This window comes from Rutilus rutilus, assembly GCF_951802725.1.
Source record: "Rutilus rutilus genome assembly, chromosome: 17".
Taxonomy (NCBI): Eukaryota; Metazoa; Chordata; class Actinopteri; order Cypriniformes; family Leuciscidae; genus Rutilus; species Rutilus rutilus.
Genome location: NC_140230.1, coordinates 10,476,844 through 10,503,525, shown reverse-complemented (window position 1 = coordinate 10,503,525; position 26,682 = coordinate 10,476,844). Strand labels below are relative to the sequence as shown.

The 26,682-nt window shown below is 37.7% G+C and overlaps 1 protein-coding gene across 1 annotated transcript in view; it reads right to left on the bottom strand.

The window, feature by feature from the left end:
- adcy2a (adenylate cyclase 2a) overlaps window positions 1-26,385 on the bottom strand; it is a 125,235-nt gene extending 98,850 nt beyond the window's left edge. The window contains exons 1-2 of the mRNA XM_084435542.1: window positions 25,971-26,385; window positions 6,581-6,778 (exon numbers count right to left, since the gene is read on the bottom strand). Of these exons, the coding sequence (XP_084291668.1) occupies window positions 6,581-6,778; window positions 25,971-26,357 (585 nt within the window). The 5' untranslated portion in view covers window positions 26,358-26,385. The remainder of the gene's footprint in view (window positions 1-6,580; window positions 6,779-25,970) is intronic.
- Window positions 26,386-26,682: the final 297 nt, after the last annotated feature.

Below are 26,682 nucleotides of genomic sequence, written 5' to 3'. Positions count from 1 at the left end.
TTCCACAGATTTGGAGAGTTGGCCAGCTAAACAAAATAGGCCAAAGAAATAGACTAATGGCTAGTGTCCGGGAGATGCGAGGTACATTCATATTTATGAAATAAACACTTATAATATAGCCTAGCCTATATTTCTCTTACATGAGTTAGCCATAAGTGAATTTGTCTACACCAAAATAAATTTCCTAGGACCCCCTAATAATAACAGTGATTAAGCCCAAAATTAATGTGAGTGGGAGTAATGAACACAAAATATATATATATATATATATTTTTTTTTAAATGGTCTCCACTATATGCATTTTGTAATAATACAGCAAAAAAAAAAATAACTGACCGTATTTGCCAGAAAATAAGTTACATGCAGCCTACCCGAGTGTAAGTCACACCGGGTCATGTTATGTTGAGAGAGAAACATGCGCGTCACATCGTTGTAAACACATTTTATTTGTAGCCTATTCAGCAATAGTGTAAAAGACCGGTAAATAAAATACAACATTAACATTATAAATGCTATTAACATGTAGGCTATGTGTATTTTACTTTCCCTTACTGTATGACAAATCCTTAAATGAATGCAGAAAACAACAAGAATGAAAAATAAGTAGCCATGTATAATAAAAATATATATATACATAGTAGCCTAGCCTATAAAAATAGCCTATTGTGCCCTTTATTGCAAACAACATTTAGCCTATTTTAAACGCCAAGCCTAAACTAATTTATTTTAATCGAAACTGAAACTGTACCGACGTTGAGTTTGCGTATCTCTCATTCGGTCCAAAGTTTCCATATTTGCAATGTAACATTTGGATGCTAACTATTAATATAAAGAAGGCTTCATCCTTCAGTCAAGTCCCAATATACACGTATAGGCTAAATCAGCATCTTCACAGCAAGGGAAATGTTTGGAATAACAGCAAGTAGGGGATGATTGTGCGGCACAGCCTTTATATTGTACAACAGACCAATTAAATTAAGCAGAATAACTTTTTATATGTTTGGCTGACTGTGTTTTATTTTGATAATGAACAGGCTGCAATGTCAAGTTAGCAATGTCAGAAGTGAACTGATACTATGTTGCGTGAGCGTACGATGCGACGCCATCACTTGGATTTGTTCCACAGCACGGGAAATAACTTAATATATTCGCTCTGCAAAGGTATATTTGCAGTCTAAGAATTCAGAAAAAAAACACAGAAAAAAACAGCTGTTTGAAAATACATGTCTATAAAATTCAGCCATAAAAACATTTCAATTCGTTAAATTTCAAATGTTCAATATTCATTAAAAGAAATCAAATTCAGAACTATTTAAAACTCCACACAACATTCAATTTAGTTAGATTACACTTTCTTTTACAGATTTCTTTTACACTTTTACAGATTCAAATTTACACAATTCAAATTCAAATCATTTTGTCATATTATAAGCTCCATATAATTATCAAAAATGTGTGCACAGCTGTGACCTGACACCTGGGAGGAGCCATTATGTGCAGAAATATTGTCTGGTTTCCACTGCTTTCTACTATCCCTGAGGTGCATACAGCATTCCAGCAGCAGCTGGCATGGGCAGTTGGCTGTTGTGCCAAGAGATTGCAGAAAATGTGTGTTCATAGATTTTACAGTTCACTGTGCTGCTGCAGACTGTCCCAGAGTGCAGAACTTTTGATGTTGGAAGAGTTCAGGGGGCAACAGAGCAATTGCAGCCGTATGTGGCTGAGAAGAAGTTAAGTATTTAAGAGAGCTGCCCACTGAAGCGCTAAACACACCTTTGACATCTGAGTAACCTCAGAGCTGTGTGAGATGAAAAAGTTGTAACCACATCACTCTCATCTTCATGTACAGGGAATTAAACACAGAGGTCTGCAAAAACACATAGTTGGTTGTATTTGTTTTTTATGCCAAGATGTGCGTAGCCACAAACGAGTTACCGCAACATTGGCTCAGCCAATTCCATTAGTTTAGGAAAGGGGGACTGAACAATAGCAGAGTGCTTGGGAAACCTCTTTAAAAAAAAAAAAAAAAATTCACTATTTTTCCAATTCCATTTGGAGCTGGTTAACAAAAATGAGACACTTCACTTTACTTTTGAAAATAGCTTGTAATAACAAAAGTGTTTCTCAGTCAACACATAATCAAGCACACTGACATTCTACACTAGATAAAATCAGAGACATGAAAATGCACATGGTGAGGATAGTTATAGTGAGTTTTGTCTTAAACAACCCTGGATAATTAAAGCCAAGTCAAGTCACCTTTATTTATATAGAGCTTTTTACAATACAGATTGTTTCAAAGCAGCTTTATAGTGATAACAGGAAAATAATGCAACAAAGTTTGTTTCAGCTGTACAGCTGATCTAGAAGAAAACAGCGTCATAGTCCAGCTTAAGTAAGTTCAGCGATGGTTCATTTTTGTTGTAAAAAAGTGATTAATTTAGTTCATTAATATATATAGCCGCTCTGGAGCATCGTCCAGCTCAGTTCAGTTCTCATATAATGGTGTCAATGCAGGCAGATCAATATTATTGTTGAATATTTAGTGTCCCCAACTAAGCAAGCCAAAAGCCAAAGGCGACAGTGGCAAGGAACCAAAACTCCATCAGGTGACAAAAAAAAAAAAAAAAAAAAAACTTAGGAGAAACCAGGCTCAGTCGGGGGCCAGTTCTCCTCTGGTCAATGAGCGAACAGTGTATGATTATGATTCAGGCAGCATTACAGGTCGGAAGTCAGATTGGATTGGAACATTCAGAATAATTTCACAATCTGGCATCTGACATTAGCAATTTGATTTAATTTCTTTAATAATACACACTAAGGAAGGTAGAGAATATGGTCAATTTATGTTTACCAACAAAAAGCTAATGGAAAGACAAGCTAAAAGGTATCATATTTCTTCACCCTGTCTCTATGTTCTAGGTTTTTGATTTCTTTGTTCTAAAGTGACCTTGGGTTCTAGAAAGGCACTATATACATAAAACAATTCCCAAACTTGCAGGTTGTTCCTGAAAGCTGTAGGTTGTGCAGGAACCAGCATACCTCAGTGATATGGCATATTTTACTAGGACTATACAGTGTCACTCCACCTCTTGTACCTGCTTCAACTCTTTAAAATGCTGAAAGCGTGCTTGTCTGCACTGCGTTTTAGGATATATGCCCAGGTATAATTCTGTTCTCCATCACTTCATGAACACAGCCAGTAGGAACAGTTTCTCTGTTTGCAAGCTCTCTGGGTCTTGCAATGCTGCAGTTAAATGCTTAGACAGGATAATAACTATAGTCTGCCTTGTGAAACTTGAGGGATTTCTTATACAATATCTAAAATTACACAATCAATTTGATAGGTTACTATATATTTGAGGAGTGATACTTCGTTCAATGAGATTTCAGCAAGTGCAGGGCTCCCTCATAAAAGCGATGAGCCAACTACCAATGGGAGAACAGAGAGCCATCTGCAGACTGATACAGTTGGACACCATGGCTGAGTAAGACCAACTAGAAGCCACTAGCTCAGAGACTAATCCTCTGTGATTTCACCACTGCTCTGTGCTGCTCTGTGAACGCAGCACAGAGTTACCTTTTACTGCACATGGCTTTGTCATGCCTGGCTAGGACAACGTGTAAAATACCAAAAACACCAAATAACTATAAAGATAACTATAATGATAACTATATTAGTATCCACACCAACTGCAGTCCTGTTTATTGTAAGTGTGCTCTGCTATAATGCCTGCTGCTTTAACCCTCTGGGGACCAAGCTGTTTTTGGGGTCGTTGAGATGTTCTGACATGCTCTGACATTTGTGCTTTTTTCAGTTATTTATAAACATGTTAATGGCAAAGGTGTAAATTCACTCTATATAGCACAAACAGGGCTACCATAATATGCGAGCAACGTGTATGTAGATGTTTGTATTTTTAAGAGAATAATGTTTATGCGTGGTTATTGGAAAAAATTAAAATGAAAGTTGCTGATTTAAGAACACAAAACACATATTAAATATGTGTCCACAAGACTTTTGACGAATGGATGTTGTCCCTTTGAATTCTAGCTTCAAAATTATGTGAAAATCATCCTGCCTAATTTTTTTGCACCCCCCTGGTGCCCGTGATCGGAAAATATGCACTTGCAACTTTGAGCAGGCGGGCCGCCGGCCGCCGCGTCAGGAAGTATCGCGTGATATCAGGTCTCGCGATGTAAACAATTGCCTTATGGCCAAAAGAAATCTGCTAAAATGCTGTCATTATTGCGCTCCCTCACGCTGTTCGAACCCAAATGAAGAAGACGTTTTAAAGAATGTCCCATCTGCTTTGATGTCGTTGATCTACTAGCCTCTGGTGTCTGAGAATAGCCAACGAGTTTTTACAACAGTGTTGTCAAATATCTATTCCGAAGCTGTGGGGGAGCTCTAGAGAGAAACCTGCGAGCAAAAAGCGAGAATACAGCGAAGAAATCCCGAAACTACTGAGCCCTGCTTTAAATGCTCGAGCTTGTTAATGCCAAATGAATTCTGATTAGTCCAGGTAACAGGGAACGTTCTTAGAAATGTGTCTAATGTTCTGGCCAGGTTCTCTCAAATTTTTCAAATTCAGGTTTCCAGTAGCATTAATATAGCGTTCTTTCAAAATTATCTGGCCTTTAATAATGTTCTCAAAACATTTTAACATTTTTAAAAATGTCACTACTTATTTCAGAATGTTCAGAGAACATTCAAAAGTAACGTTCCCAAAATGTTTGCAGGATAGAACATTCCCTTTAACGTTCGCATAACCCCCCAAAAAAAGTTTTTTAAAACATTTGCAAAAACTTGACATTTTGAACGTTCAGAGAACATAAATAGAAAATATCAGAAATAACGTTCTCATAACTTAATGGGAACTTTAGCAAAACATTTTTAGAACAGCTAGATTGGCTCTTTGTTCTTATCGTTCGTCATCTGGGGAAAAAAATTCTGAAAAAGATTTCAATGATATCATTGATCTGTGTCATTATCATTATAGTTGGTGTGGACTTTATTCTCACAGAATTAGAACAACAATTATTAAAACTTTGCATCACTGGTTAGAACAGGCCTTAAGGCTTAATCAGGATTCTATAATAAACCTAATTTGTATTAAGAAATGTCAATACTCATGGCACAGCACTATGTCAGTGTATTCAGTAGCTAGTTAAACTGAATTGCAAGTGGTTAGTGAATATTACACACTTTTCCTGAAATATTTTATGTGGTGCAATTGTTGTGTAGTGAATTAGCATGGGGTCTATGTATTGAGAATTGCCCTATCAGCCCTTAATCTGGAACCAAGCAGAGATATTGACTAACACAGGAAGTCATCCTTCCCTACACGTCTGACATCAGCCTTGTTTGTCTTTCACCATATGCCGCCCACTCCAGAGATACAATATGTCAGTGACAAACATTGGGTCTTATTTTAATACAGCAAGTTATTAGCTGCTTATATTCTCCATTTAATTACTTTTTTATATTATTTTACTTGACAAACTGGCTACTGTTTATTTCATCCTTAATCCTTAGTAAATTGTTCATCCTTAATAGGAAAGTTCAGAATAGCTAGGGTAGACTTCTGATTACTGTCTGAATTCCCAGGTCTAGTAACACATTTGCAGCATTTTGATTAATGTTGAACACAATTATCCTCACTGGACATGCAGGTCAAACATGCGGGTGGCTCAGCTGCCATGGGAGTAGCACACATAAACTTTATTTAATCATCATTAAAAAGGGAGGAAAAAGCTGGATAATTCACATTTTATATTAGAAGTATGCAAGATGTGTGTGTCAAGTAAAACATTTACACATTTAACATTTTAACAGTTCAATTCTGTCATGCATTTGGACATGTTTGACATGGTCATAATTCAGAGAAGATAAGAAAAATCAAATGGGTTATAATTGCTTTGAAAAGTAAAAACAAAACTGATATGACACAGTAGAATAGATTCAGAAATTAAGTAATTAAGTAAGTAAATAAATAAATAAAAGATTTTGACTAAGCATTTCTTGCCACTGACTTGCCAATATAACTGATCAGAAGAGTTTCAGGGTTTTCACAAAATAAGCTGAACATATGCATGTGAGTTGGTATTAGGGATTAAATAGAATTGCTGAAATAGTATAAATTTAGCCCCAAAAAAGTAATGTAAAGAACTAAAGAACTTTTTTTCTGTTCTCCACTGAAATATTTTCTGTTTATCTTTCTGGATTTCTTTCATTTTGATTGAGAATTCTATGGACTTCTCACAAAATTCTAGAATGGAACTCTGTCCTAAAATAATTTCTATGCATCACAGGAAAGCAGCTGACTTGACAAAGGCTGAATTGCCTATAGTAAAGGTGACTCTGAACCAGAATTTAATTTGCTCACTTGGGTCTGTCCTATACACCAGTACACATACACCTTCCTTTTTTTACTAAAGAATTGTGCTGTTTCTCCCTCCAGTCAGTCTCGTGTTACTTTTTCCCACTGGTTCTCAAGAATACACCATCTGAGCTATATCAGGTAAAAGGCCCATGAATGAAAAAAACCTTAGGGTGTTGATAACGCAGTTGTCTTACCTGATCCCAGGGACAGATAATTCCTCCAAAAAACATAAAGAGGTAACCCATGGCAACCAGGCAGGCCCAGATCACCAAGGAGAAAACATGGAGTAGCTTCTTGAAGACGGACTCGATGCAGACCAGAACAAAGATAGTGAGGAATATAGCCAGCGCAGTGGGGACAGTGATTACAAAGGCGATGTGATCCTCGATATCCTGCGGAGAGATTGCAGTGTTACAAAAAGACCTTTAACTGTGCCTTCCAACTGCACCTGCATGACAGCCACTAGACAACAGTTTATCAGATAAACTAGAGACTGCCTATCAACTCAAAACCCCACAAATTCTACCTTCAAACTGAGGGACCTTTGCTGGTTAATTTGTTTCCTCTATAGGTTACACAGTGTCCCTGTTACTATTTACAATACACAGTGGTTATAACAACAAATATAATGTATAATTATAAGCAGCGACACAAAATAAATTATAAGTATATTAAATGTAGGTTATAAATAATAATCATTACTTGTACTTATGTCTGTAATGCACTTACACATTTTCTCCAGTATTTCTATTTTCTACACTGGTGTACTGTATGTACTGAAATTTGGTATTGTAGCACTACATCATTGTGGTCTCTTTTGGATTAGTCTCAGCCTCAGACGCCCACGGACCGTTGGCTGAACGTCTGATGCATATGGCACACGTTTCTGGAAACACTTCCTGAGTTTCAAAGTCGCAATCTGATTGGTTTAATTCTACAGGATGTCCGGGAGACCTGTGTGCCGTGTTCTTTATCGGTCTGCCTGGAAACAAATGCTGTGACGCCAAAACCCCTCGTGGAAGAAGAAAGACGTTGTGTTTATAACTGTGACAATGAGCGCTTACCAGGATCAACTAAACGCTGGATTTTCAAAAGTATGTGAAGTTCAGTAAACAGTAAACTTGCACAAGAACATTGTGCAAGTTTACTGTTTACTGAACTTCACATACTTTTGAAAATCATCGACATTATATTGTCATGCCCCTAAACATGACGCGAAACAAAACGAACTGTGATTGGTTGCGTTACATGTCAGTCAAACGTCCTCTTGGGCGGACCTTGGCCAATAAATGCTGCAATAGAGTCCAGAACTTCTGCCGTCAGTCTGAAGGTCTGGCTACGCGAGACTACACTTGGATTAACTGCTTTAGCTTGTTTTATTGTCATAATTAAGGTTCTTTGGATATAAGCATCCCCTGAATCAGTTTTTGACAATTCTTGCAGTTTAGTTCCATCCCTAATCAAACACTAATCTCTAATATCCAGGTAATATAAATATTTTTAATACAAAGTATTTTTCCAAAATTAAGTTTTAATAGTATTTTCATGCCATGAAAGCCCAGAGGAAAAAATGTATTGCTCAGTGGTTCCTTTTCCTAAGCTCAGAAGACTTAGTTGTGATTCTCATATATCTCTCATTTTAGTATCAACAGCATTTCAGATGTTTCTCCTAAAATTACTTAGCAAAAATAAAACACACAGAACTTCCTTCACAGTTCTATTTCTTTATGCTTTATAAAACATTGGTCCCCCCCTAAGGTCATGGTTATCCCCCTAATGATTACGGCCTTGTTGTCTTTCTGCAATCTCTTTCAAGACTCCATTATATGAATAGTATATTGCTCAGAGATTGCTCTTTTTAAGATCTGGAGATTTAGGCCCGGTTTCAGGGCTTACATTAAGCCAGGATTAGGCCTTAGTTAAATTAGGAGTTTGAAATAGCATTTTAAATGTGCCTTTGAAAAAAACATTAATGATGTGCATCTTGAGACAAAACAATGGCACTGAGATATTGTTGGTTTCATTTAAAGTTGTTTTCAGTAAAAGTTGTTTTCAGTTAAAGGTGGGGTAAGTGATATTTGAAAAACACTGTTTGGAAGTTAGTCGGACCGACACACAAACAAACAACAACAAACGTGTGTAGCCAATCAGCATTATGGGCATATCACGGTGGAGGAGAGAGAACGAGCAAGCGGGAGATTTTAAGAAAGACTACAGAAACAGAGATGAAACCCAATACAAAAGAAAAAAGCTCAGATCAAATCACTGGATAATGAATGGTTATGACTGGGCAAGAGCTTCAGGACCCGCGTTAATATAAGAAAAGCTTTCCAGTGCTGGAGAGAGCTAGACGGAGAGAGAGAGCGCTGAAGTCCTGAAAACAGACACGGAGGTTGCTTTGATTCGGCTCCACATGTGAGTAACACTGGGTTTGAGTGTCATTGTTTGTCTGGAGCTGCTGTGCTGTTGGAAACTAACAAACTCTTGTTTGTAATAACTATTGTGTACTGTACGCTAATTTTTTGTGCTTCCTAGTCATTCGTTCATCATCTGCGCTTTATTTTTCTTAAAGCTTCTGCCATGATAAACAGACATTCCACTCTTGGATTGCGTGTGTAATGGAGGCCAGCTAGTGAGAGTCGCACTGACAACTGCTAGAGAATGTGGTGTAGCGTCATTGTTAGTGCACTTGACTCGCATGCTGGTGATCGGGGTTCGAGACTGACTCGGAGCAGGGTGGTTAGGATTGGAGAGTGAGTTTTGGAGGAGGAGCAATGAAGAGAGGGGTGTGTTTGTTTGGGTTGATTTCAAATATCAACAATGTCCAACAGCGTTTTTGAAATAACGCTTACCCCACCTTTAAAACAGCTCAAACAATGCATTTTAGTCTGGAACTAGGCTTAAGCCTTGTCAGTAAAACCAGCCATTAATTTTGATTCTCAAATATATCATATTTTAGCATCAACAGTGTTCTCCCAAAATTCTTTAGGAGAAATAAAAGTAGGCACAACTGAGACACGTGAATGTTCTGAGAGAAAGGAGTCCAAAGTGAGAATGAGCTGTGAGAAACATGGGAGATCATGCAACGTAAGCTTTAAGCCGGGTGCACACTGTGTAATAGTCCTTTACGATTGTTGCTTGTCAGACTGTACGAACATGATCATCGCTGTAAGCCATGTAAGATCGCTGTAAGATCTTAGTTGTCATTAATGTCACACTGTACGACAGTCAAGGCACGTTAAAAACGGACGCACATGTAACGCAGGCCAGCTAGTAGACGCTGTGCAAGTAAACCTCACTCCTCTGATCTCAATAGGCTAGATTCTGCAGTCTTTAGCCTCCTTGTTAGAGCGCCTGACTCTCACGCTGGAGACCCGGGTGGAGGGGTTACATTGGTGCTGTGACCCGGATGGGAGTGAGGTTTAGGGGGGTGAGTGTAACGGATACAAAGCAAACTCCAGGCACCCACTGGATATAGAAAGGGTCTGAAGATCTCCTACTCTCCTCAGAGAAGTAATGGCTAAAAAAAGCTACCTTGAGGGAAAGGTTCTTGACCTCAGCCGACTCCGAATGTTTGAAAGGGTCCTCAACCAGCCCTTCGAGAACCACTGCTAGGTCCCATGTGGGAACTCTGGTCCGAGTCGCAGGTCTCATCCTCCAAGCCCCACGGAGGAAACGTACGACCAGCTGATGTCTTCCCAAAGGGCCATCACCCAGAGGAGTTTAGAAAGCCATAATGGCAGCCACATACACCTTGAGTGCGGACTGGGTAAGACCAGCAGAGAAGCAATCCTGGAGGAACTCCAGCACTGAAGCCACCGGGCAGTTAACTGGGTCCACCTCATACTCTCTACACCAAATGGTGAAACATTCCATTTTAGGTCGTACAATTTCCTTGTGGATGGAGCTCTAGAGCTTAGTATTGTCTTGACAACTGACAGGCCAGCCTCTCGGTACGGTGCCCCCTCAGGGGCCAGACCCTGTTCCCTGTATGGAAACGGTTTCCATAACTCTGGCCGAGGGTGAAATATTGAGCCCTCTGCCTGCAATAGCAGGCACCTCCTGATGGAGATATCCTATGGAGGGCCCTCTAGGATTGATATTATGTCTGAGAACCATATTCAGGCCGGCCACAATGGGGCTACAAGCAGTAGACAGACCCCGTCGCGACGGACCCTCTCCAGAACTCCCGGGATCAGAGCGTTCGGGGTAAACGCGTACAAGCGCCGCCTCGGCCCCGCCTGCACATCTGTGATGGATTTTTTAAATAAATCATAACTAACATTTGTTTTTCTTGCAGGAACAACAATCATATGTTCTTTGGTTAAATGTATGTGTCCCCTTTTTGGGAAAACTTGTGACTTTGATTGTGTGTGTAAAAATAACAAATAGGGGAAATGAAACTAGACAGATGACTAGGTTTGAAATCCTGTGATTATGAAGGAATCATTACCTAGCAACAGAAGGGCTTGTCTAAAAAGAACCAATCAAATTATGTAATGTTTCATGCCATTTTGCCATACCCCTTATTATATAAAAACTGTTGTGTTCGTGTTCACAGGTGGGATTCTTAATGGAATTTGTCTGAGATCCTCAGGCCTTGCTTCTTCTTGGGAGAGATTCCCTGAGAACTGCTCGGGAACTCTTCCGGCATTTGAAGGACATTTGCTGAAGTCTGTTTGTCGATTATTGCTGTGCAGCAAAGTTAGGAAAGCAAATAAGTTGGAGTAAGAGACTCGGCCAGTTGTCGACTGAAGATGCAAGAGCTAAAGTATAAAGGTATTGGGTGTCGATTGGAGACGCCCCAGATAAAGGTATTGGGTGTCGATTGGAGACGCCCCAGGTAAATAGATCAATTGGGTGTCAATTGGAGACGCCCCAGATAGTTAGGTTTAGGGAAAAATCTACCACAATTTGGCGGGCCAGATCCATGAGTCCTCGGAATCACCCTCTGTCGGATGGACGGGGATGAGGAACCACATTGTCTTCATTCTGCCAGACTGCAGAACCCCGTTCGACAGAGGGACCATTCCAGACGGGCTAAAAGGACTTAAAGTATTAAGGTAGGATGACAGACTTCACATTGTTCCTTTAAAATGCTTCTCAATTAATTAAAACTGAAAATTGGCTTTTCTGTTAAGTAAAATTTTAACTGGTGATCAGATTTAAAAGATTTAAAGATTTAAAAAATATATGTTTTTCCCTTGGCTAATAAGGGCAATGATTATGGTTAAGATTCAACTAGTGGTATTTGTTGAGTACATTATTTGTTGTGTTTGAGAGTGCGCCCAGAAAGCTGTCAATAAAACTTTCTGCAAAGAGCAACTAGTCATGCCTGAAGTTCAACTGAATGACAATCCACACAGAAAGACAATCCATTGTATCAGCCTTGTGGGCTATCAATACAGAGACCGTTTCAAATTTAGTTAATTATCATATTGACTTGATTGTTTTTGATCATCCTCTGGTTTCAGCAATTCTTCATATTTCTTCAACTAATACTTTGAACCTGCTTTCAATAGGTACCAGTAACAGCCCTACCACAGGAAGTTCAATGGCGGAAGTGAGAGCATGACTCACAAATCAGTTAAAACTTGGGCTGGATTCACTGGAAAAGACATTATGACATTAACCAACTAGTGGTAAAAGCATGAATAGATTTTTAACTGTGCTTTAAATGTGATTCTCTGGAAGAGACATTATGAATAGAAATTCAACAATATTGGTCACTCCATTTCATTAAAAGGTAATTTTCTACATTCAATAAAAACAATGAATCTAAAATTATAAATTTATTTACACCAGGGGTACGAGATGGAAGTGTTATTTTCTTTTTGTCCATGGATCCAAGATTGTGTGAAGATTTCCAAATCTTCTTTTAAATAGCATATGAGCAACAAAAAAAAGTTTGGAAAACTGAAAATGTGCAATGAATGACAAATTGCATTTGAGAAATTTAAAACTCTCTCAACTGCAACTGTAGGTCTATACGATTATTATTTTAAAGTGTTTAATCTATTTGATTTTGAAAAGTTAGGTTTACATTCACTGTGTAAACTCAAAAACATGGCGACTGCATCAGACAAATGAAAATTGTATATCCTAATGTTTAGACAATGTCGCAAGGGGAATGCCACAGTGTGTCTACGTTCAGTAGCTCTGTCGTCGTCAAAGTTGTTACTGTTCAGATTTGGTGATATTCCACTCCTAATAAATATATGTTCCCCATTCAGTTCATAAACTGCTATGGCAGACAAAAAAGGTATGATTCTCTGGCCAGAGAGGGGTGTGTGAAAGTGTGTGAAAGTGAATGTGTGAAATAAGGTGTTCTAAGACACTAAGAAAAATGTATTATGTCAATCAAAACAGCTGTATCTAAAGTTATAAAGTGGGCACAGAGGGTAAAATATACCCAATAAAATAACCGCCATGGATGATTTTGACTAACTATCCTGGCATGGGTTATTGTTGTGGCAGAAAGAAATAATGCACACCAAGCACACCAAGCTTGCCCTGTCCACCCCATAATGAACTTTTTCCTTTTGCAGGATGTCATGATGGATCCCATCGAACAGAACTGATTCTGCTTCAAATGTATAAAAAATATTGTCTTGTTACTGTTTAAAGGTATAGCGGAGGATTTTCTTTTTCCGGGTGGATCACCAAGACTATTGGTCCTCCTAAGTGTCAATCATTCTGGTGATATGTTTACGTAAGGCCGTCGTACGTGCTCGTGCACACGATTCACACGATGGCCTGTGCTCAAAACACAGGTTGGGCTTCCCACTGATGCCTCAGTCGCGAAGTTTCTACTTGACAGGTAAAGTTTGGCATGCTATTTGGAGAAATCCATTTAAAATCACTGCTAGTAAAAGTTAATGTAAGTTATGATTAGCTCGTGCATGCTCTCTCGTGCACACGTTTAATAGGCGTTCCCTCTCGGGAGCAGGTAGAGTGTTGCGCATGTGCATTTTTTTCAAAAAGTGGAGAGGGCGGTTCTTTTCTAAAATTCGGGAAAATCCTCCGCTATACCTTTAACATGAAATTTTACATTGTCATTGTTGATACGCTGGAGCACTGTCTATGAGCAGAATGGCGTCTAAGCGATTGTGGTGTTCTGTTCTTGGGTGCAATAAGGAACACAGCAGTCATTTTGATGTTCCTAAATCCGAACCGCTGAAGACGCAGTGGCTGAGTTTTGTTTTCGAAGGGAATATTCCCCACGATCAACGTCAATGCTTTCATGTTTGCGCAAATCATTTCACACACCAGACTGCTTTATAAACGAGAACATTGAAAAAGGTATTAGCTCCTGTCTGAGTATGTGTTGTTTATGTGCCTAATAACTGTCATAGTCTCACTGACTGGTTATTTTTTAAACAGATCAGTAAAATTTTAGTGCTTCAGCCCTGACAGCTGTAACATTACCTAACACTGCATAGATAATGTTACGCATCACGGACAAGCCTATTTACCGAAAAAAAGTTTTTTCATGACCATTAGCTGTAACATCAATCTGTCAATGAACTAACGTATACATCAGTAAACACATAGCGTTCGTATCTCACTACTCTACCCTGCCAGTACAGACAAAGATAGATCAAAGTGACATTACGTTAACCAACCATTCAGAAACGTCCTGTTTTCCGACTCCGGTTCAAATTGACACGGTTGCACAGTGTCCTCAGAGACTCCCACAGCCATTCTTCAAAATATACCCTCAAGTGTTTTCAAGGCAACACTCCACGTGTGTTGTGTCAGAACACCCACAGAAACAGAGGGGCGGGGTGAGCAAAGCTCATTATCATTTAAAGACACATGCACTTAAATGGCGTGCTGAAAACAGAGCTGTTTTTGACCAGGTAAAATGAGTGTTTTCTTACAATACTAATGAGAATTTTTAATTAAAGTATATTACAAACTTTTAATTTTAGACCCTAAAGAATCATATTAGCTTGTACAAAAATGGCATTATATGACCCCTTTAATACATGTTGTCACTAACAAAAGTACTTAAGGTCTCCATTAACAGATGAAAGCAGCCAGGAAATGGTTCACTCCACAAACAAGGTCCAGTGGAGGTGCAGTTGTGTTCTGGGGAAAAATCTTGCAACTATCAGCATGGTTGTAGAGTGACACCTCCGTCCAAGCATCTCACCTTAAACTACACCAACCAGCTTCAGCAACTCCACACGCCAACGCAAGGCATAAAGTGGGGGATCAAGGACGTGCTAGTAACGTACCTCCCTTGCCAACGAGGGAAAGCCCATTGCAACGGTTCACAAAGAGTCACCCTGGTGAAGGTGGAACGTCCATGGGGCAATGAGAGGAAGAAGATGTGGACCAACTAATGGTTTAAGCTTAGCATAATAATCAATTCGTGTGATGTTTATTGATGTTTTATTTATATTATTAATCAAACTATACTGTAGGACTGAGTATTTAGATCTCATGATTTGATTAATTACTGATGAATTTGAAAATATTTCAGGTATACGTAAATTGAACAGAGGAAAATCTCTTAATTCTGTAGAGTATAGGGACTCTAACTAGGTACATTACTGTAAAAATAATAAATAATCTAGGGACTATTATTGAAGAAACTTGAGGGTTTCAAATCCTAATGCAGACATCATAGATGCTAAAAAAAAAATATATATATATATATATATATATATATATATCTTTTTTTTTTTTTTATTATAGTGGCAATAGTTGTTCTCTAATAAGAGAGAATTGGTGATAAGTTACTTTGCCGGACAAGGTCCGAATAGATAATTGGGTAAACTTCTATAGCGATGAATGAATGACTACATTAAATATATTTTTTGTTTCCATTTGCTAAAATGGCAAAAGAAAAACTTTCAAAAGGAGATTGATTTTGGGAAACATATTTAATTTCTGGATTGTTATTAGTTGAAGAGCTTTATAGCATAACCACATTTACAACATATTACTAAAGATTCTAATGTTTTAATGAAGCCAAGAGCATGAATTAAAACAAATGATGTAGGGGGCACAAAGTTAATTCCAAGACCAAGAACAATGTGACCCAAACATGTTAAATTTAAACTAAAAATTTGTCTAAAAAGTTTAGACATTTCAGCGAAATAGAGTGTTTGCTCATAAAGAACAATTCTGAAAAGCTTTCTTAATTCATAATGAAGTTACAGATTTAATGATCTGGATCAATGGATCCATTATGAACTTTTCCGCATTGCCAAAAAATAGAGGCAGGACATGCTATGTCCATCAGTTAATTCTGGAAAAATAAGATGGTAGGAAGATAAGTAGTTAAATATTAAATGCCATGTCAGCAGCTAAGGCTATTCTCATGGCAAGAGCTGGGTTAAACAGAGTTAATTTTAAGATAATTACATTGTTTGAAACAAAATAATAAAATTATTGATATTTGTTAAGGGTAAAATGAAAAATTCTAGAACTTTTTTGGTTAGATTTTATTACACAGATCCTTAAATAGATTTGACCAAGTAAAACAATCACCTGCTTGAATTAAAAGCTAACATAATAAGGTTAAGAAAAAAAGGCCTAATAGATCAATGTGATTCAAAATCCAGAAAAAGATGATACTGAAACTTGACTCAAGGTCTACTAAAGTTAAAAGGCAATGTTTTATGTGATGTTTAGTTTTTTTATTAAAGGTAGAATTAGATTGCTTGAAGATAAATTGATGGAAGATGATGGTATGTGTATGTGGTAACATTTGGGAAAATTGGTTGTATTTTCATTCCAGCTTAGGATGTTGATGGAAGAAATATAGAGATATCAGGTGGTATTAAAGTCACTGCTTTATAATGGGATGATTTGGTAAAGAGCAGGTAAATCATGCAGGTATGAAAAAAATCATTAGAAGAATTAAAAATCGAGGTAGTGGTCATGATGATTACGACCACAGAGGGGAATGTGATGGATTTTTTAATTAATCATAACTAACAATTGTTTTTCTTGCAGGAACAACAATCATATGTTCTTTGGCTAAATCTATGTGTCCCCTTTTTGGGAAAACGTGTGACTTTGAGTGTGTGTGTGTGTGTGTGCGTGCGTGCGTGCGTGTGTGTGTAAAATAACAAATAGGGGAAATGAAACTAGACAGATGACTAGGTTTGACCCTGTGATTATGAAGGAATCATTACCTAGAAGGGAAGGTCTTGTCTAAAAAGAACCAATCAAATTATGTAATGTTTCATGCCATTTTGCCATACCCCTTATTCTATAAACAGTCCCTCCAGGATTTCACGATTTTTTTTGTGTGATTTTTGCGATCAAAATGACTGATTTTGTGGTAGTAATTTCCAGAAATTTGTGAAAAAATTTGCGATTTTTATATTTTATAATTAGGACATCACATTTACCATAATAGTGTCATGTCAGATGCACAATAGTCATACATGACACAAATCACAAACAAAATGCATAAAGCTTGTTTATTTTGGTCTAATCAAATTCTCATCAAATTAACTTTTAAAACAACCTATGGGCAATTTTTCTACCTGACCTATGCAAATATTAACAGCAGGTGTAGTAATTTATACTGTAGAACTGTGTGTAAATCCTGAGTTGAGGGGTCCTGAGCTGCAGTAGGCAACCAGTTACTTATAGTGCGGCGTTTTGCATGGCGTCCCCACTGCGTATAGCTACGCAAAATACGAAGTGACCGTTCGAAAGGGAACTACTCGGTTACTATCGTAACCTCAGTTCCCTGAGAGGGAACGAGTATTGCATAGCCGGCCGCACTATAGTAACCTGGCAAGCTGTCGCTTCAGTCGTTAAACCTGCTAAAATGGTGTTTTTCGTGGATATCATAGACAGTAAAAGAATAATATAGGTTAAGGCCGCGCCCCCTTGGCGCCCGCGCCATTGGATGTGCAGTTACTGCAGCACAGCCAATGAGTGAGCCAGACACTCACTGTGCTAGCTGTGAAGCTGCAAAATGCGTTTTACATTATAGGCTTCAGTAAATCGAGGAAAAGGAGTTTCCCCTTTTCCCGCAACATCTGTATCCACGTAAAAATGCATTGAAACTTTAATTAAACTAGAGATATTTAAACTGGGTGATTATAATTGAATGTTTTGTGAGGTCTTTTTCATTTTTGTGATTATTTTGCGGTTAAATTAGGAATTATGCAGGATCGCAAAAAAATGCGACATTTTGTTGATTTTGCGTTGTATTCAGCGATCGCAGAATCGCAAAAAACTGGAGGGACTATATAGTCTAATATCATTAGATATTAGATACCACCCCAATGCCCAACATTGTTTATGCAGCACATTTTCCAAACACACTAGAAAGGGATTAGATAAGTGTGCAGTGTTTTGTATAAGAGATAAATACTTTCTTTTTGTCAAATGTAACACTAGTGTACCAGTGCTTCGTGGTTGTTGCATTACCTTTTTTTTTTTTTTTTTTACAACTCATTTTGCTTGCATGTAAATATAGGTCACGATTCTCACTATTAAATCATTGTGCAACAAAACTATGGACACAATAGTGGGGATGAATGAGATTAAAGCTAACCAGAGGAAAGAGAAAAAAAAAAAAATCACATCTTAAATGGTTCTGCTAGACATAAATGAGGTTGCATTAGCATTAAACTGAGACTTTTGCTTGAGTCTCCTGCTTCTCACACTTGTCTCCTGAGACACTTACAAACTAACACTCTCACAATGGTCTTCTTTAAAGTTTTAGAAGAGACCTCAACAACATCACACACTGTGCTCAGATTTTTCTCCTAAACTAAATACTTCGGGGTTCTCATATTTGTCTCCTCCTAAGTTTCAGAAGAGATCTGAGCGACATCGCACACACTATACTCATATTTTTCGCCTTAAAGACACAAAATTTGTCACATTTGTCTTCTCTAAAGTTTCAGAAGAGACCTCAACACACTGCTCAGTGTGCTCATAACTTTACTTAGGGAATTCACAAACAAAGCTTGCCTCTTTCCAACTGTAATCGCTTGTATCGTCTGTGCGTTGAAAAAAACATATATAAAACAGTAACTAAAGGGTGGGGGTATAGGGGGTTGTCCTTCTTCAATATCCTGCATGTATTACATTTTATTTAATAAATTTTCCATTTTACCTGAAAACTATACATTTACAATATCACATTGTAAAGTGTGCAGATGTGTTATCAATTTCGCTGGACATCTATATTCTTACCTTATCAGCTTTGAATCAAAAACAGTTTATGGAAACCTGCCGGCTGACAGTCCCACCTACTGGCCTAAACAGATAAGTGAGCTAAATGAAAAGCGAACGAACAAAGAAAAAAAAAAAACTAACAAAATGGAAAAGAGCACAGGGAGTTGAGATGTGTTTTTAAAAGTAAAAAAAAAAAAGTAAAAAAAAAACAGCACGAGTAACTGAAAAGGAGACAAGGCGCAATGGTCAAAGATTGTCAACTTTTTTTCCATTTCATCACCACTAGGCTAGGGCAAACAAAGTGCAAGAATTTATATTAAAATCTATATTATTTATTATTCAAAAAGATAATGGGCTTTCGACAGTAATCAGGGGCTCAAGCCACCAAAGTAGCTATTTACCAATAGCAAGAGGACAATACGTCTGTTGTTACCGTCTGAGATATTCTGTTTTGTGTCTTAAGTCTGTGGTCATTTGCTTCATATTTACTAGAGCTCCATTATGATCGCTGTTGATAAGGAGCTTAATATGATCACTATTCACTAATGCATGTCGTGCCTGAGCATGGCCTAATTGCTTTTCGCATTTAATTTTATTTAAAAATACGCCTCCTCCCCAAGCCCAGAAGCTCAAACTTGCTGCGTAACACATGAGAATGAACCTCATTGGTTCTCGCATGTCAAGCAAGCATGATTTAGCTTCCTTTGATAATAACTGATGTGTGCATTGATGAATGTTTGTATGTGAGAAAAAAAAAGCCTAAAATAAATCTGTTCAGCATATAAAGCAATCATGTCTCTTCAGAAAATGTGGACTAAACCGCTTCATTTATATAGATTAGTTTTACAATCTCTTTTAGTGGTCGACCAATATATCGCCAAGGCCGATATATCGGCCGATATGTGGCATTTTTGAAATATCGGTATCGGCCGATACGTTTTTCCGATGTGTTGGAAGCGGGACTTTTATTTTGACGGCGCTCCGGACTTTTATTTTGACGGGCGGCGCTGAGAACACCAGCGCCAGAAGAGAACGGCAACGGCAGCTCCTCAGATCAAACAACGCTCACTCACATTCTCCGTCTTCATTCATTTACGATCTCTGTCAGTCATATCTAAAACTTTGTTAGACAGAACTGGTAAACAAAGAATGTAAATGGTAACTTATGCGAAGTAAGTGGAGTAAAGCGTTTGCTTTTATATTATTTGTAACAGAAAAGGCAAACAATCAGGCTAAAATACTTTCTCATTTGCCATCAACATTCAGCAAATGCGCATCTAACGTTACGTCATTTAAACAAATCTCTGAATATCTAATAAACATTTAATTTCACAAACCTTGCAGATTTAATCGAATCCAGCTGTGATATCTTGTGAAGTGTGCATTACTGTCTGCGAGTGACGGTCGGTCCGTGCGAAGTGAGTGAATGCGAACAGAAGATCAGCTTCACAGGAGACGCGATCGAAAAACTTTAAATCCTTCACTTTAAAATATGCTGATATATAACCAGTTGCCAACTGTGTCATATTCATATCTGTGATATATCCGGTTGCCAACTGTGTCATATTCATATCGTTTTCACAGTGTGTAAAATTAGCGTTACCTTGTATTTATTTGAAAAAATTATTACCAGCACGAAATTACCAGATTACTGAGTGCCCTGTTACAGTGTTTACATTCGTTGTATTCACATATTCATATACATTTCTAAACAATTACTTTGTGAAAAATACTGTAATAGGATTGCAAATTTAAGAAGTTGCCATCTAAAGTATAAAAGCATGTTTATTAAAAAAAATAATAATAAAAAAATTATAATTTATTATTAAAATAAGAAATTATTGATTAAAATAAATATATATAAAAATATCGGCTTTATATCGGCCATCGGCCACCCTGCTCTCTAAGATATCGGCATCGGCCATCAAAAAACCAATATCGGTCGACCACTAATCTCTTTATGAACTTTTTGAAGCGTCAAAAGTGGTAGTTGCATAGCTGTCAATGTCAGATCTGTCAGATTTTATTTAAAAATATCTTAATGTGTGTTCCGAAGATGAACGAAAGTGCTACGGATTTGGAATGGCAGAGGGTGAGTAATTAATGACAGAATTTTCATTTTTTGATGAAATAACCCTTTAACCATTTAACACCAGTTAATAATTATTATAATTATAATTATAGACTAATTATCATTAATACGTTAAATATTGTATGACTATGTGGCCCCGCCAAGATATTTGTTACCACCCCATATCCCCTCACTCCCACTACCAAAATGTATTGTCCCAATTTTTGAATTCATATAAAATGAGATTTCAAAGATAGTTTGACCAGTGAACTAGGAAATGTTAGGTTATGGTAGCTATTGAAGTGTTGCTCACATTAGCTAAGTGCAATTAGAGTCTAATATTATCTAATGATAAACATTAACTAAAACGCGTTACATAAAATACTACTACTGGCAAGATTCCTAAGAGGTCAACTAATGTCTTAAAATGTCACAAAAAAAAAATGCAGTCATTTCATCAACAGCAAGTGTGCTTAAGAAACACTGAAATGAATAGGCTTTAATGCTGAAAATACTCAGTCGGAACTATTGGTTGCCCCATGACACGGATAAAACTAAATGTGCCTTTAGCACAACTTACTGGACATGTAACTTTGAAACTGTTGTGAAAGATTATATAAGTAAATATCTTCTTCTTTTTTTTTTCAAATATATTATTATTATTATTAGCATGGATTTCACTAAATATTGTTTGATTTGAGCTTAACATTAGAAGAAAAAAAAACAATGGAGTATAAAAAAACAATGAGCTAAATAATAATAATATTATTATTTGTTTAATTCAAGATCATTTCTTTGGGGAAAAATTCTTAATATATTACACAGTTGCTATTTCACCGCTGGAAAGATGAATGTGTATTTAAATTGAGTCATTTATGTAGTAGAAATGTGAAATTAATTTAGAAGTTGGTGCCTTCTAGACTAAGAAAAGCCAGAAAATGTATTTTTGGCTCATGTGAATGAAAGACAATACCTCCCAGAATGCACTTGCTTCGCTGCCCTACGAGGCCACTCCCAAGCCACGCCTACAGGTTACAGAGGGCAGTATCGGAGGAAATGATACAACTAGGCAACTAGTTGACTCAAAACTAAAAAGATGCCATTTTATCATGAGATCCCACCCCCTATGGGCAGGTTGAAAACATGCGGAACTATCTCCTACTACTGGCTGTAGTCTCTAGCCTCTGGCCAAAAAAGTCTCAGATGACGCAAAATGATGATTTTTGCGTCATCTGAGTTTTTTTTTTTTTCAGACACACAATACAGAAATCTCTCGTCTCAGAGGGACATGAGGGAGGGAAGCACGGTCATTGTTGGAATCACTTTCAGAATGATTTGTTTCCAGATACGCGATAAAAACATTGACAGCCAATCAGAATTCATCCTGTTTTAAAGAGCTTGAGCATTCAAAGCGGCAGACGACATAACTGCATGCAGCGCAGTAATAAACAACAATACCATGTATTGGTGTGGACGCTAACATAGTTATCGTTATAGTGTGAACATGTCTTTCAGATTTCAAAACTTCCTTGTTACTCCAAAAACTTTTATTGAAACCAATCTGCCAAAACTAAAAAATTTCTACTTCTGGATTTTTAATGCATAATAGAGATGAATACATCAGCCTGCACAGACACAGATAAAAGCCTCATCATTGCCTCTTTAGCCCGGCCCACTCATACTTTACATGGACAGAATAACTACAACAGGATCACTGGACTAAAAATAACATTACCTTCAAAAGGATCCTAATGTTAGTAAATTGGTTGTTTATTTTCAACAATGTGAAAGTCTCAGTAGAGCATTATTTGTTTGATAGGTTCATTTCTCTGTGTGTTGGTGGATTCTTTGGTAAACCAGTTGCAATAAAATGCAAGCTTTGCAAACGGATTTTTACCGAAAGATATGGATCACTGATTATTTTGATATATAAGGACGTATGTACAGTCAGGTATTTTGTCACAAAATTGTTTATTGCTTTTTATGCAGTAAATCAAGCCAGTTCCTCTTAGATGCATGAAGCTGTAGCTGTTATTTAAAATGTAAAGTCTATCAGTGACTTGAGTTCTGCACTGAAGTTTGTTTTAGATAGTTATCCAAATAGCACAGACCTTATGGACTACACAGAATTAGGTTTGTGTCTGTGTCTGTGTCTGTCTAAAAACATCCTCTCAAAGTATTTAACAGAACTACAGCTAAAAGCATTTATTTGGGTCGGTAAGTTGACAGCCCATGACCACTACAGTGACTGTCCTCTGTCTTTTAGCAGTGTATGTGTTCATTAGTTGAGTTTACATACACATCAACACATTCTATGTGAACATTCTATGTGCAATGGAGGGTTTTTTTTAATGGTAAAAGCTTTTTAAAAAACGTTTTAACTCTATGTACACTCACCAAAGTACGCATGAAGGCTAATGTAAAGTATGAATGAATGCTACATGTTTTTTGTGTAACTTTGGGATTTATGGTATGTATGGTTATGTTTGGCCTAGCAATAAAAAAAAGTACATTTTTAGATATAGAAATTAAAAGTGTTAGATTGTTAATGCAACTCCATTGACATTTCCATTAAGATAAGTACTTAGATTACTGATGGTTGCTAGACCACATTTTACATACAATACATATAGATTATTATAGATTACAAAGACTAGTGAGATCACCTGCTTAGACTGGCTGGTTAGAACAAAAACACAAGATATTGCTCCCTATTATAGAAAGCTTTAATTAATTTAATTGCTGCTTTAGTATTTTTTATTTGCTTTGTAAACTTTTGCATGGGCACTATTACTGACCTGTTTTCTGATACACAGTTTTTAAATAAGAAAAAGTGAAATTGAATTAATGATAATTTTTTTCAGTTCCCTTCGTATGGAAAGAAGTCAGTAATTATTGTTTTAATTACTGTTCCTACTGTATTTAAAATAAAAATACATTGTACATACATATGTAACACACACAGTATTGATAAACAAATCCATTTTTAATTAGACTAAACAATTGTTGTTGTTTTTTTTTAGGGATTATTCAGTATTGAATGCAATATGTAGTATTTATAATATTAAAAATAAATATTACGTCTGTTTTCTTAGATATATTTTTTTTACTAGCTTGTTGCAATGCATTCTGGGATTCTGGGATACATGTGACGCTGTCTTGTTGTCTGACTAAAACAAGGTGGCAGCATAATTAAGTTGCCTACCATTTGGAACAAATATTGTGTGTAGCCAAACTGTAACTCAACATTCTCAAAATGAGACAGCAATACACATGAAACTCCAAACAGGGACATCTAAATGGATTCAAGCTCTAATTAGTAGCCTCTTAAGAGTTTCATTGTTTAAAGAGCCCAGGATGTCTGTGAAAAGCCTTTTCACCCCATAGCATTATAATTAAAGCCACAAAGTAAGACAGCAAGAAACAGCCTGATTATCAGCAGCATTTTCTGCAATCATTTTCTCACTTAGGAGCAACACTAAACCTCTGCTGTGGCACCACTATATTGACACTCTAAAATTATCTTTGTTAAAAGTCATGGTGTCAGGCTATAGTGAAATGGTGTTATTTTGATGGTGTCTCGTCTGGCTTTTTCACAGCGACAACATTTGCGTCTCTTTTCTATAATCCCCACTGTTGCAGCATTGAAGTACTCATAGCCAGAACACACAAAACCACTAATAGCATGGGAAAACTGCCTAAGACTCATGCATAATTGATGCAGACCAGCTTTCAGAAGTGCATAAGAAATGGAAACCCTGATAAAAATTGGAGGTATTGGGCACTATCCTATCTATTTTATCATAGAGGACACAGAACAGGCCTGCAATAGCCAAAACCCACAAGCATGATCTTCTACTAAATGCCACAAAGCATGCACGGGGAACATTAGCCCTGCGGCCACTTATCGGATGTGTGAGGCTGAGTGAAAACAGGTCATGGGGGGAGCGAAACGTCAGGGTTTCAGAGTACGATTATAAAAAAGGCTTTTTTTCACAATCAATGTGATGTGTGCAACCATGGGAGTCGCGGAGAGCATTGCGGCAACCCAAGGCGGGCTCAACAGCCACTATGATGTGATATTTAGGTCAGGCAGTCAAAAGACAAGAGAGAAAGTAGCGCACGCATTGAGAGTGTGTATCTACACAGGGGTTGATGTCATACTGTGAAATGTTGCTTACTTATTCACTCCCTGGTCTCCGTAATGCATTAGGGCTGTTTAATCGGGCGAAACGTATATTTCACTGTAGATTCCAGATATTTTGAAACATGATTGGCCTTAAAATTGAGGGAAAAGCAAACAGAACTTTTGGACAGCAACTCATGTATCCTGTCCACATGAATTCTGTTTTTAGGCCAGACAGTCAAACTGTGATGGAAATACCTCAAAACTTCTGGGAAAACCTGTGTAAACTGTCTCAGCACGTGAGCCAGCAATATATGTACAAAACTCTAATTCAGCCACCCTGACAACACTAAAGCTGCTAGTTCTCCTCGTTCCCATGATCCCTTTCTGCTTCATCTGCAAGTGGCACATTTGGAATCTTCTGAAATGTCAAACAATTTAAATGAATCATTGTTGATATTATGATAGTATTAGCACAAATCTCAAACATCTACCTGCTAAATAAAAACCTAATTTAACCAAAAGAATCTGGCACTGTGCTCTATGCATAAACATACATAGTTTATTCGATTTCTGGATATGGTTTCCATGTAATACAAATTACACAGCTAATGGTTAACAAATCATTGATTGCATTATAGAGAATATTATTAGGTTTGAATTCACAGGGATTTCAATTTTGCTCCAGCTGAGCTAGTCAAAAATGCAAACAGCTTTACTGTTGACAGGTTAATAGTTTCTACTTAATCTGTTCTGCTTAATTACCCATGACCCATGACTTTCCAAATGTGTTCCCTTTCCTTCCAAACATTGATTACTCCCTGCTGCTTCTTTATGACTTTTACATGAATCACAGAAATTATGCTTTGAAAAGAGATTACATACTGCTTAAGGTAAACAGAGACATATGGTTCCTGCAGTCCGTACAAACAGAGCTGATTGGATGGAACTTCCTCTAAAGTGTGATGTTTTGGGGCATAGGAAATGTATTTTCCTATACACATGGCACAAATATTTCCAGGTGTGGGCTTGTAGAAGTATTGTTAACTGTTTTAAAAACCCTTAAAGAAATAAGCAAAATATAAATGATATACCCTATCCTGTGTCACTTGCTCAGTACAGTAGCAACAGGGCTCTCTCCCTCAACCAACCTAAAAACACTGTTTCCCATCCTTTTCTGCCTTTTCCCTAGTCACCTTCCCCCCAGTCTCCAAACACTCACCAGCCCAGAGGCGAAGAAGACAGCCAACAGAGCCAGGCAGGCACCCATCACAATGAGGAGCAGAAAAACAAAAAGTGGGTGCTGCTGGCTCATGAGATAGTACGAGTCATACAGCCAGTCTGGGGACCTTTGTCTCCGGCCACGCACACCTCCTCCTCCTGTTACATCTCCTCCTGTCCGGGAGCCCCTCTCCAGCAAGTAGGTCCGCTTGCGCATGGCCTCCCTCCACATGGAGCTGGCGTGGTGTTCCTCTCTTTCGGACAGTGGCTGGGGTTTGTGAGGGTCGCGCTCCTCCTCACACAGGTCCTTCAGATGGAGCACTGAAGCTCGGGCTGTGGTGCGCGACCGGTACACCGGCAGGATGGCTTCCATTGTGGAGCGCAGCATCGCTCAGGCAACATGTTGAACTGCAGACTGGCAGAGTGAGAGTGAAAGGAGGCAGTGAGTGTGTGCGAGTATTTATGTGCGAGGGAGAAAAAGAGAGAGAGAAAAGGGAGAGAGGGAGGGTCTGGACTGAGGCAAGGAGAGAAGTAGAACGCAAATGTGAATGAGAAAGACAGAGAGAGAAAGGCCAGACAGGGATAGAGGGGTGGAAAGATTTTCCTATCAAGATGATGTGCTATGTTTTATTGTTCACCCCCTTATTTTTATAATTTACTTATCCTCAAGTTGTTTCAGCCCTGCATTATTTTTTTTCTTCTTCTGTGGAAGA